The sequence below is a fragment of the Chiloscyllium punctatum genome, chromosome 4 (genome assembly GCF_047496795.1).
Source record: "Chiloscyllium punctatum isolate Juve2018m chromosome 4, sChiPun1.3, whole genome shotgun sequence".
NCBI lineage: Eukaryota > Metazoa > Chordata > Chondrichthyes > Orectolobiformes > Hemiscylliidae > Chiloscyllium > Chiloscyllium punctatum.
The window spans coordinates 84,535,785-84,549,204 of NC_092742.1; the positions used below are offsets into that span (position 1 = coordinate 84,535,785).

The 13,420-nt window shown below is 40.1% G+C and overlaps 1 protein-coding gene across 1 annotated transcript in view; it reads left to right on the forward strand.

The window, feature by feature from the left end:
* The window catches only part of LOC140476493 (uncharacterized), a 68,986-nt gene that overhangs the window by 12,670 nt on the left and 42,896 nt on the right, over positions 1-13,420 (forward strand). The window contains exons 3-7 of the mRNA XM_072569201.1: positions 2,202-2,664; positions 6,982-7,175; positions 8,893-9,145; positions 9,510-9,622; positions 12,178-12,341. Of these exons, the coding sequence (XP_072425302.1) occupies positions 2,202-2,664; positions 6,982-7,175; positions 8,893-9,145; positions 9,510-9,622; positions 12,178-12,341 (1,187 nt within the window). The remainder of the gene's footprint in view (positions 1-2,201; positions 2,665-6,981; positions 7,176-8,892; positions 9,146-9,509; positions 9,623-12,177; positions 12,342-13,420) is intronic.

Genomic DNA, 13,420 nt, shown 5'->3' on the forward strand with positions numbered 1-13,420 from the left:
GGAGAATCGATGCTTCGAGCATAAACTCTTCATCAGGAATGAGCAACGGTGAGTCCAGAAGCCCAGGCCTTCAGCTGATGTGTTGCCAGGGCTGCGTTTCTTGAGATTATCGAGAATGAATCAGATTAGCTGAAAACTGGTTTATGCAATGATGGATGCTCAGGGGTAGACCAAAATAGATTATCCTCTCAGCTCTTTTGGGCCAAAGATAGTTGCAAATGTGTCAGCCTTGTGCTGGTCCCACTATGATTGAGGATGGGGAGTTTCATGGATCCTCTCCCTTTGATTAGCTAATAAATTGTTCATCACCATTCACGACTGGATCTGGCTGGACTGTTAAGTTTTGTTCTCACTGCGGGCTGTGTATTCAATACTGCTTCCCTTGGTTAACACTAGTGTATGTTAGAATGTAGTTACACTATCTTAATTATTCATGTTTTCCGTATGACTGCTGCTGCTCCTGATAAAGGGCTTTTGCCTGAAACGTTGGTTTTCCTGCTCCTCGGATGCTGCCTGATCTGCTGTGCTTTTCCAGCACTATTCTAATCTTGACCCTACTGCTGATCCTAGTATCCTTTCCGAAATTCCTGACTGAACCAAGGTTTATTAGACGGTTCAAACCTTCATCCTACAGCTCTGCTGCTCTAAAGCACTAATGATGCTCACATTCCTTGACCAACTCGTATTTCTATACTGAATTTCACTTTCTGGTGAACTAATTTTAGGTTTGCCCACCAGTTGGTTTTGAAAGCAGTGGGATGGGGTGGGGAACTGTCAACTCCAAGAGGTGGCCTTTCCTTGAGCCCGTACAGGCACATTTTAACAAAACAAATCATGGGATATGTGCATTGCTGGACAAGCTAGCACCTACTGGGACTGCTAGTCCCTTGACATTACCATTACACTACTGCCTCCCCTTATAGACCATCTCCTACATTAACCAGTGTTGTCCAGCAGTATGGAAGCCCCATATTGTTAATATGACATGTGGCAGTTTTAGGTGTGTGTGGGCTGGGTGTCGGGTAAATGGGTGAGGACTCCTTTGTGAGTCCCTATTGCTACTGAATGAAGAAGGACCTCAGAAGTTTGATCTGACATGTTGATTATGGAATTGCTTAACTCCATCTGTGCACTGCCGCCTTCTGCTGTTGACCTCTCCTTTATAAGGGTTGAATTGCTTGAGTTCAAATCCTGCGCAGCCAGAACTGCCTCAGGTCCTGAGATGCTCTGACTGCAGGTTACTTCAGTTTGCAATGGTAGAAAGAGATAGAACTGCTAAATTGTCCTCGCAAGCACTGGTTACCCACTCTAAAATATCTCATCTATGCAATTCACTGCAAGGTATGCAACCTAGTCCAGGAGAAAGCAAGAGCCTATTGTTGAGGTCCATAAAGTGGAAAAAAAGATTTGCATCACTTCAAAACCACCACGCATCTGCATTTTCCATTTTTCAAACATTATACCATTTTTCCTAGCAAATGTTAAACTTTGTTCTAATATGAAATAAACACAATTGAGTATCATTTAATGATCTTTCCAATTAGTCTATTTTAATATTGTCCTTTGAGGAATGGGTGGCACGGTGGCTCAGTGGTTAACACTGTTGCCTCTCAAGGACCTGGGTTCGATTCCAGCCTTGGGCAATTGTATGTGTGGAGTTTGCACATTCTCACTGTGTCTGTCTAAGTGCTCTGGTTTCCTCCCACAATCCAAAGATGTGCAGGTTAGGTGAATTGGCCATGCTAAATGGTCATAGTATTCAGGGATGGATAGGTTAGGGGTAGATGTAAAGTAAAAGGGTAGGGGAATGGGTCTGGGTGGGATACTCTTCAGAGGGTCGGTGTGAACTTGTTGGGCCAAATGGCCTGTTTCCACACTGTAGGTATTCTATGAAATGCTAACTGACATTTGATATTTCCTTTTGTGGTTTACTTCTAAGGAACAATTTGCTGCAGCAATTACATTAGAATTAAAACTTCCTCTCAATATATAGTAAAGCAAATCAGTAATTGATAAATAGGCCTGATACATTCATGGAGTAAGAATAAAAATAAAATATCACAGCAATAAGTCCAGAAAAGAACTGAATCGCTGGTCATATCAAATTTCCTAGCATGGAACAAAGTTTACTAATTATTGATAATGATCTTTAAAGTAAAAAAAAGTCCTTGTGTACTCTTTTTCTTTCCCTTTGCATTCAGGCAAATCAGTGGTACCTGAAGGAGCCCAATACATTCATGGGGCGAGCATGAAGAATCCCATTTTTCAACTGGCCAAAGAGTATGACCTTCTCCAGGAAATCGACAACATGTCTGGTGCTGAGTGGTCAGTGTTCACCAACACTCAGAAACAGCTCGATCATGACTTTGTTGAGGAAATGGTGAATCTAACTAACTTTCTGAGGAAGCAAATAGCCCTTCATTCTCAAGGAAAGGGATACGTGGAAGTTAGAAGCATTGGTCAGGTCTATCTGGAGGAATTAAAGAAGGTCTTCTCAAACTGGACTGACGACGCTCCCAGTTTCAGGAGGCGAAAGCTTGGTTTCCTCAATATGATGACGAAGGATGAATGTTTAAAATTTTCATCACAAAATCTGAATGATGTGTCTCTGCAGGAATTTGGTGAATATGAATATATTGGTGACGATGAACTCAATTCTCCACAGTTAGTAATTATTTGTCATATAATTAGGCAAAATAAATTGTACAAAATTGAATAACCATTGATAATAATGGTAAAGGCTTCAATTTCTTCCCATCACATGGCTAACCAGGAATCTCTCCCATTCGTATCAACTACCATTGGCATCCGTTGATGGAAGTAGAGTCATAGAGATGTACAACATGGAAACAGAACCTTCGCTCCAACTCCATCTGACCAGATACCCTAAATTACTCCAGTCCCATTTGTTAGCATTTGGCTGATATCTCTCCAAACCTTTCCTATTCATATATCCATCCAAATGCCTTTTAAATGTTGTAATTGTACCAGACTCTACCACTTCCTCTGGCAGCTCATTCCATACATACACCATCCTCTGCACGAAAACATTACCCCTTTGGTCCCCTTCAAATCTTTCCCTTCTCACCTTAAAACTATACTCTCTAGTTTTGGACTCTCCTACCCTGAGGAAAAGACCTTGTCTATTCATTCTATCCATGCCCCTCAAGATTTGATAAACTTCTATAAGGTCACCTCTCAGCCTCTGACATTCCAGGGAAAATAGCCCCAGCCTATTTAGCCTCTCCCAATAGATCAAACTGCTGGCAACATCCTTGTAAGTCTGTACTGTACCCTTTCAAGTTTCACAAAATCTTTCCTCTCGCAGATGTTAGAATGTCGTGTGGTGTGGTGGGCGATATCCCTGTCCCCAAGCCAGAAACTCAAGAAGGTGCATTCATATCACAGCCAAAAATACTCTGTATTCTCTGTACATCTTTCCAATATATGGAAATAAATTGGAGCCTTTATCATTGCTATCCTTAGGTTCAGAGTATGACATATACGTAAAAGTACATATTGCCGCTGCAACTCAGACCTGCTAATTAACTGTAACACTGTAATTGTCACAAGTTTAAATTTGCTGATACAACAGGCAATTTATCGATGATAAGTACAGGATTGCACCACATGTATTAACTTTATTGAGGTTTAAAATATATTTCCAACATTTAGCAGCTAAAGCTTGCAGGGAAGAAAGTGGGAAGTAAAGTAATGTCTCAAAAAAAGTGAGGAAAAATCCAGTGGGTAAAATCCAGACAAAATTTATGGTCAAATAGTGTAACACAAAAGCTCTCTTTTGGTGATTGGGCGGGAGGAGGGATGGCCAATTTTTGAACTCAAGTGCATGCCCATGATTAAGCCAATTTTCCTGTAAAAGATGGCAATGAGATTCAAACCCATGTGCTAATCAAGAGAACAGATTGCAAAGCAAACAATTCCTTTTTAAGATATAAAAAAAAATCCACGGTACCACCTTTCACGTAAATTACCCCCAAGACTGCTAGCCTCAAAGTGTTAGAGATTGCCATGTCCCATTGTTATGCCTCACTCATAACAAACACAACCCCAACCATTTTCACACTACCATACGGTTCTCAGACAAGAAACACTTCAACAGGGCATATAGACAAGTTGCAAATTACAATTAACATAGCTTGCCTGGTTCACATCTACAGATTCAGCCATCAAATTGGGTGGCACTGTGGCACAGTGGTTAGCACTGCTCCCTCACAGTGCCAGAGACCCGTGTTCAATTCCCACCTCAGGCGACTCTCTGTGTGAAATTTGCACATTCTCCCCGTGTCTGTGTGGGTTTCCTCCGGGTGTTCCGGTTTCCTCCCACAGTCCAAAAATATGCAGGTTAGGCGAATTGGCCATGCTAAATTGCCCGTAGTGTTAGGTGAAGGGGTAAATGTAGGGGAATGGGTCTGGGTGGGTTGCGCTTCGGCGGGTGGATGTGGACTTGTTGGGCCGAAGGGCCTGTTTCCACACTGTAAGTAATCTAAAAAAAAAATCATTGTAACACAGCCCAGCTGTATGAATCAAATACTTGCCTGCTGACTGATATCTCAAATTGTCTGTTTTGGCACATATCCATTGCTGTGTATGCATTGCACATTTCATAAGAGAACAGATTCAAAACAGTTGGAAAGTAACAAACTAATTTAGAGCCTAAGAGTCATAGGGATACACAGCATGGAAACCTTTGGGTCCTACTTGTCCATGCTGACCAGATATCCTACATTAACCTGATCTCATTTGCCAGTGTTTGGCCCATATCCTCTAAACACTACTATCCATATACCCATCCAGAGCCTTTTAAATGCTGTAGTCATACAAACCTCCACTACTTCTTCTGGCAGCTCACTGCATACATATACTACCCTCTGCGTGAAAATTTTGTCCCGGGTCCCTTTTATATCTTTCACCTCTCACCTGAAACCTATGCCCTCTAGTTTTGGATTTCCTTCCCAAGTCCTTCATGATTTTATAAACTTCTATAAAGTCACCCCTCAGCCTCTAATGCTCCAGAGAAAGTAGCCCTCAACCTATTCAGCTCTCCCTACAGCTCAAACCTTCCAACCTTGACAACATCCTTGTAAATCTTTTTTGAACCATTTCAAGTTTCACAACATCTTCCTCACAGTAGGGAAACCAGAAATGAATGCAATATTCCAAAAGTAGCCGAACCAATGTCCTGTACAGCTGCAACATGACCTCCAAACTCCTGTACTCAACGTACTGACCAATAAAGGAAAGCGTACCATGTAATAAATGAAATCTTAACAATGCACAAAGAAAACCATGGTATGATCAAACGAAAGCAACATGGTTTTGTTGAGAAAGAGAAATTATGTTTGACAAATTCATTCAAGTTTTTTTGAGGATGCAACTAGTAGGATAGCTAAAATGAAACTGATATATGTAGCGTATCTGGATTTTTGTTTGATAGGTCACCCACAAAAGCTTAATAGGTAAGATAAGGAATCATCAAACTGGTGTAATGGCTTGCTATGGATAGAGAATAGCATCCGAAGTAATCCAGCTATTGCTACCTTCAAGGACCTACTTTTTAACCTCCTGCCTAATTTCCTGTATTCGCTCCTCAGGACCTCATCCCTTTCTTTTCCTATGTCATTCATTTCAATGTGTACAATGACCTCTTGCTGGTTATTCTCCCTTTCAGAACATTCTGCACCCTCTCTGAGATATCCCTGACCAGGGAGGCAACACACCATTCTGATGTCTTGCTGTCAGCGCAGAAACATGTGTCTGTGCCCCTGACAAGAGACACCCCTACCACAAATGATTACTTGGAACCTGACATACCTCTCATTACATTAGAGCCAGTCTTGGTACCAAATATCTGGTGGACAGTGATATAGTCCCCTAAGAGGCCATCAGTCCCGACATTATCCAAAATAGCATACTTGTTTGAGATGGGGATATCCTCAGAAGACTCCTTCACTACTTGCTTACCTCTCATACCTTACTCAGTGGTAATCCATCTACATGACTGTATCTACTTTCCTGAAACTGCCATCCATCACACCCCCTAGCACCTGTAAATTCCTCATTGCCTCTAACTGCTGTTCCAACCAATCTATGCGATCCAAAAAGATTTGCATCCAATCATATTTCCTGCAGACATAATTTCCAGGAACATTGAAATGATCCCAAATCTCCCACATCTGACAGGAAGAGCACATCACTCTATTAAAAGCTACCTCTGCACCTTAAATATCTATAGACCAGAATATACCCCAAAAAAACAAAGACAACACATTTTCTCAAAAACTCAGCATTAGCACAGTCTTACTGCTCAAATTCACTGCTCTAGGATAATTTTATGCATGTCCTTTATATTAAAAACTTAATCAAAAGACAGATCTCAAAAAATTTAAAAACCTTACCCTACTCATTGTTAGAGATTTACAAAAAATAAATAGATTAAGATTTGTAAATTTTATAAGTCTTAAAATCAAACACTTAGCTGACCAGACAGATTCTGAAATCATTACTGATCACTCCCAGCTGCTGTGTATATTTCTGATAATGTGGTCTCCCAAGGTCAGCTCTGAAACCACATGTACACTGATGGAGAGAATGTAACTAGAACAAAAGTCCTTATGGTCCATATATTATCTCATGGTCCATATATTATCTCATTGGCTAATTATGCCAGTGCTGATTGTCATTTCATGATATAACCTATGTGCCATGACCACTTTAGATATCCTGTTCCATTCAGTAGATAATATTATTTCAATATGCAATGATCATTTTTAATGGATAGTGTTAAATGAATTGTGTGATGCTAAATTATAATCCTCAATAAACATCATAAACTGGTTGACTGGTATTTAAATGGATGCATGGTATTTGATAAATATGTTTATTACTGGGCTAAGTCATGTAAACTGATTCATTGAATTGGACACAAGGGTTTTGTTAATGAGTCGCATTGTGCTGTTTCAGATTATTTCTCAAATTGATCTCCAGTCTGGTGAAAGAGATTCCAAGGGAGAAGCTGATCCTGCAGAAACCTGTTAAACAGATCCAGTGGAATGGAAGTTTTGAATCAGAAGATGGCACATTCTATCCAGTTAGGGTGGTGTGTGAAGATGGGGATCACATTCTAGCTGATCACGTCATTGTGACTGTTTCATTGGGTAAGAGAAATAACAAGACCTTTCAGTATTCGTTTGAACTAAGAACGTCACATATTCTCAATACTACAAGTGTTATACACTAGCCACATTATAACATTTCTAAAATGAAACAGTCGTAATAACAGAACTGGGACAAATGTATGATTAGCTTCCCTACAGTATGGAAACAGGCCCTTTGGCTCAACAAGTCCACACCGACCCTCTGAAGAGTAACCCACCCAGACTCATTTCCCTTTGACTAATGCACCTAACACTAAGGGCAATTTAGAACAGCCAAATCACCTAACCTGTACACCTTTGGACTGTGGGAGGATACCCACACAGACATGGGGAGAATGTGCAAAGTCCACACAGACAGTCACCCAAGGCTAGAATTGAACCTGGGTCCCGGGCACTGTAAGGTAGCAGTGCTAACCACTGAGCCACCATGTCACACCTATATATTAAGATGAACATAATGAACTCAAGGATTTTCAAAGCAGATCATTTTTGAGTGAGGTAATGCTAAATGCTTCCACACTGAAATCATTTGGAGTTTGGTCAAAACTCAAGTTGTAGAGTGGTCATTCTATACTGGAGCACTATAAATCACACTTCAGGCAAATTATAATGATTGCGCAGTGCTGCAGAGGTGTAGGGTTCAGGTTTGGTTGACCCCTCTGTTCTAATTTCTCAGCACTGAAATGAGGGACTTTGTGGGAAAAGATTGTATTAACATCAATTGGTGAAACCTTAAAGAAGACATAAAATTAAAAATGCAATATATCTATTATGTTGCTTTCCCAGTTAAATCATGATGGACAGAAGAAATTCAGAATCCCTCCTCCTTTGCACTGCCCTCTCCAACCCAACTACCTATTCCTTTCACCCCACTCACCCCAGCTACTTGTACTGTCCAATCATACTGTATGACTTGACCTTGAGTTGAACTTTTGACTACTATCTTCTCCATCACAATGGCTGCTGCATCCACCTGTGTAATATCTGATGCCTCTGTCCCTACCATAACCTATAGGTTTCTGCAACCCTTATTATTACTAGACAATTTCAGTACTTTTCTAGATGGTCTTCATCCATCGACTTCTGTATTTCTCAAATTCTGAAGCACATGTCTCACACTGCTTATCCCATTACCCCTGTGCTTACTAACACGTGCTTTTGGTTTTCAATGTATCAAATTTTAAATTTTTATCTTTGTGTTTAAAACCCTTCATGGCCACATCCATTCCCCTCTCTCTGTAAACCTCAGTACTTGCCTCCTCTAAATATTGCTTAAAACCCCTCTCATCAATAGCAAGTTTTTTTGTCACATATCTTACAATATTCTTCTTTGATTGAGGTCCACTTTGATCTAATTATGCTCCTGTGGAGAATCTCAGACAATTTTTCATATTTGAGGCACTAGCAGAATTCATTTGTTGCTGCGCTGTTATGTCTCTTCAATCCAGTCAATAAAACACTCTGTTTAAAAAAAATCTCACTGAAGAACAATAAAATGTGGAAATGTACATTTACTGCAACTACTTAAGTCATAGCATAGTTTCTAACTGTCTAATGCGAGTCATAAATAATTTGAAGAACTGCAATAATTTGTAATTCTAATTTTTCTAATTAACTAATGGAAGAGAATTATTATAGATAGAAAATTGTTTAGAACTGTTTTTACTTTCAAGAACCCACCTTAATTATAATGAATACATTAAGATTTCTTTACTAGGTTATCTGAAAGCAGAAGCAAAGGCTTTGTTCCAGCCAAGCCTTCCAGAGGACAAGTTGCAAGCGATCAAACACATGGGCTTTGGTACAACAAATAAGATTTTCCTGGAGTATGAGGTTCCATTTTGGAACAGTTCGGAACACTGGATTGGATTGGTTTGGGAGGACGAAACTCCATTTTCCGGCCTAAAACCAAACCTAGCTGAGTGGTGGAGACGCATTTTTGTTTTTGATGTGGTCCATCCAGTAGAAAGGTAACTGATTGCAAGGGAACAAATGAAAGTGGGATTAAGAGCTATATAGTACTTTTCTGGGTGTGCATCTGATGGGAGAGGCACTGTAGGTGAGCAGATAGATTGCTAAGGAAAATAAGAAAGGACAGACAACATTTAACTTCAGGTCTTCTGATAAATGATACTGAATCACTATAGAAACTGATAATGCTTGCTTTATGGTCATGATGCACAAGGGAGACTATTGTGGAGGTAGAGTTTAATTGCATTCTCTCAATTACTTCTCAATCCTTAACTATTATACATTTACCTTTGTAAGTATAGGAACATCTGACATTTGTTTATTAATTATTTGCTAGTTAAGGGTGTTTGATCTGTTTAATAGATATGGGCATATCCTTTTGGGATGGAGTTCTGGGAAAGAAGCTGAGTTTATGGAAACACTCAGTGAAGAGGACATAGTATCAAACATTACCAGGATCCTAAGGCAATTCACTGGTAAGAATTCTTAAGGTCCTCTAAATACTTTAGACACTGGTCCTATGCTCACAGTACAATGTTGTGTGGGAAGACAACATGACTCAAGAATAATCTTACAACACTGTAGTATTGAATGTTCTTTTCGATCACATCTAACAAGAGAATGAGATGATGAATCTCCCTGACTATGCTTTGTAATCATATTACAAGATGACCATGTTGCACAAACACATACACACTCATTTGATCTCAATAGGAAACATAGTCTTAGTACTACCAAGATCTCCATCACTTACTGGACTCTTTCCAAACATTTCCTTACCTCGTTACATACTGTCTGTCTGTTCCAAATCCTGAATGTTTGCTCTGCTATTTCTTTTTCTACAACAGGTTAACCTTCAATTGTCTCTCCTTCTATTAGTTGCTCTGCTCCACAACTGTATTACGTCTGCTGCAAATGCCCTTGTGCATGCCCCCTCCCCCCCACCCCTGTCCCTAACTTAACCGTAAGCATGATGATCAGCCGAACTGGCTTACCCCCACCACTACATCAGCCTGACCACTTCAAACGTTACTGTCACTCCCCTTCCATTGCCAAATCTTCTTATTCATTCAGTATTGTCCCAAAGAGCAGAAGTGACTCCACACTCTTCTTTTGTTGCATTATCCCTTCTTATCATTCTCAATTCAAACAACAATTATAAGAAAATCATAATCTTTTCAAGTTCACAATACAGGTCGTTCTGCTATACCAAACGTTTCGTCAACGCAAACTCGCTGTAACATGATTGACGAGGTGGGGACGTTGTTTCCGAAGTGCAAACTTTTAAAAAGTGTGTTGGCTGTAATGCAATTACATTGCTAACATTTTAAACACTGTTTCTAAAGCATGATTTTTCTATAATGCGGTGATGCACAAGAATGCAACCATCGCATTATCACAGAACTGCTGCCTCACAGCGCCAGAGACCCGCGTTCAATTCCCGCCTCAGGCGACTGACTGTGTGGAGTTTGCACATTCTCCCTGTGTCTGTGTGGGTTTGCTCCGGTTTCCTCCCACAGTCCAAAAATGTGCAGGTTAGGTGAATTGGCCATGCTAAATTGCCCATAGGGTTAGGTGAAGGGATAAATGTAGGGGAATGGGTCTGGGTGGGTTGCGCTTCGGCAGGTCAGTGTGGACTTGTTGGGCCGAAGGGCCTGTTTCCACACTGTAAGTGATCTAATCTAAAACTGACTGTGGAGGTTATCTACCAAGTTGCTTCCATTGTTCTTTTCTCTCAGCCCAAATTCCAGATCCCAAAATACAATATTTCTAATAGAACACTTACCTGTTTTCACATGCAATAATGTTTCCCCTTTCTGTTTATTACTTCACTGCATTCATGTGGCCTACCAAATCCGCCACCAGTTTTAATTCATTTCATGGGATGTGGATGCGACTGACAAGGCCAGTATTTATTGCTTATCACGCACTGACCTTGAGTAGGAGGTGGTGAGCCACCTTCTCAAATCACTGCAGTTCTTGTGACATACCAGGCACACCCACAATGCGATTAAGGAGGGAGTTCCAGGAAGGTGGTTCACCGGCAGTGAAAGATCCTCCCATCCCAGTTCCTGATCATCTGCACCTCATGAGTCATAAGCTCATCAACATTAACAGCTTCTCTCTCCCTGGCTTTATCCCTATCCTCTGCAAAACCACCATTATCAACCATCCACAAAATAACTCTTGTCCTCTTTAGCTAATACCCACCTCCATTCTTTCCTTCCTTCTGTAAGTGTGCCAATATATTGCTACCTTTCAACAATGATCCTAATTTTTTTTAATTAGAAGTCTCCAAACTAGCTTCCTTAATCCTCCAACCCTCCCAGATTATGTGATGTCTCTGCTTTTCCCCTTTCCCAACCTGTTCAAAATCATTCATTTTGATGTTCATTCTAAAATGCTTTGAGACTTTATGCTGCAATACTGTGAAATTATCACTGATTAAATTGTACCCCTTTGAATGCTTTATGGTATAATCTTTCTAATGTTATAATGAAGAACATTTTCCAGATTACTGCAATATCTCCTGAAGAGACATGCTGCTATTGAGAAAAACCTCCTCTAACAAAGGAAACCAAAAACAAAATTTGGATTCTGATCTAAAAGAAAAAGTATTTTGAATATAAATATTTCCCTTGGATTTTCCTCTTTTTTAAAAATATGTTGTTTTGGCGTTAGAGAGGTCTCATTGCAGTTTGGCTATGTGCTGTGTACTTTAACAAATGTGTATACCTCGAACAGATATGTTTAAGAATTGTTATTTAAACTTCTTGCTTAATCAGATTAAGTTGATGAAAATGTTTAAAATGACATATTACTGAAGTAGAGGTTATTCACTTAAGATGGCACAACATTTTCTTATAGATCCATTGAGATGTACAAATTTCTAGTCTTATCAGTCAATGCAGACAAGATTGAAACCTGCCATTCTATACATACATCAGTCTTGCTATAAAACAATTTAACAAATGGATCATCTCCCATCTCTCTATTGCCAGTTCACAATGACCCCTGGTTTTGTCTCTAGGAAAACCCATACCACGGCCTAAAAATGCTTTTGTGACAAAATGGTTCAGTAACCCTTACACTCGGGGTTCCTACTCCCACATATCCATCAATTCAACTGGAGACATGATTGACACACTGGCTGAACCCTTACCACATGAAGGAGACAAGGGACATCTGAGAAAGGCAAGTGAAGACCAACAGTAATGTCAAATTTGCAATCAAAAGGACAGACATCATGCCACAGGGAGACAACATTACAATATTGTACGGGGGGGAAATTAGATTAAATTACTTTACAGTGTGGAAACAGGCCCTTCGGCCCAACAAGTCCACACCGCACCCGCTGAAGCGCAACCCACCCATACCCCTACATCTACCCCTTACCTAACACTACGGGCAATTTAGCATGGCCAATTCACCTGACCTGCACATTTTTGGAGTGTGGGAGGAAACCGGAGCACCCGGAGGAAACCCACGCAGACACAGGGAGAACGTGCAAACTCCACACAGAGAGTCGCCTGAGGCGGGAATTGAACCCAGATCTCTGGCGCTGTGAAGCAACAGTGCTAACCACTATGCCACCGTGCCACCCGTGTTGAATTCAGTCATGAGGATAAATATTTTGACAGCACCATTAGGACAGGAACTCTACTTGAGATCACTTTTGATAAAGCGCATCATTCGGAGTTTTATGATTGATTGTGATACATTTAATGACTGAGCCAACCAATATGTATTCAATTTAAACGTCAAGGTTTAAATAAGAAGAAGCCTTAGATGGAGTTGAGTGTGCACTTGGCAATGCTCAGCTTATGCAATCGTACACTGTTTGAAAACAACAGCTTAAAAGTAAAGATTCCTTGCGGCAATACATTTGTCTCTGGAGAGGCTTATGCAACTTATGACTAAGACAACCTAAAACATCCTATGGTTTAATGTCCTCTATGCATTAGACTTTAATGATTGGGTTAATGGATTCACAATCAATTCCAGTCTCCAGTGTTTCATACTGCTTGGTAACTAATTTAAATAAATAGATTTATGAGGCACCAAAATGGGAATTTAACAACAGGCTTCGATTTAAAAAAAAATTTCATTGTTTATCAAATAATGGAAACTTAAGGTTTAGATTTTATATGGATTTTGATGAACAGGGTAAATGTAATTTGAAAATTGGCTGCTTTAAGCAGGAGCTAATAATAAAGTTACCCTCACTGGAAAATTCCTTGGGGATTTTCATGATCAATTGTGTGACTGGCAGA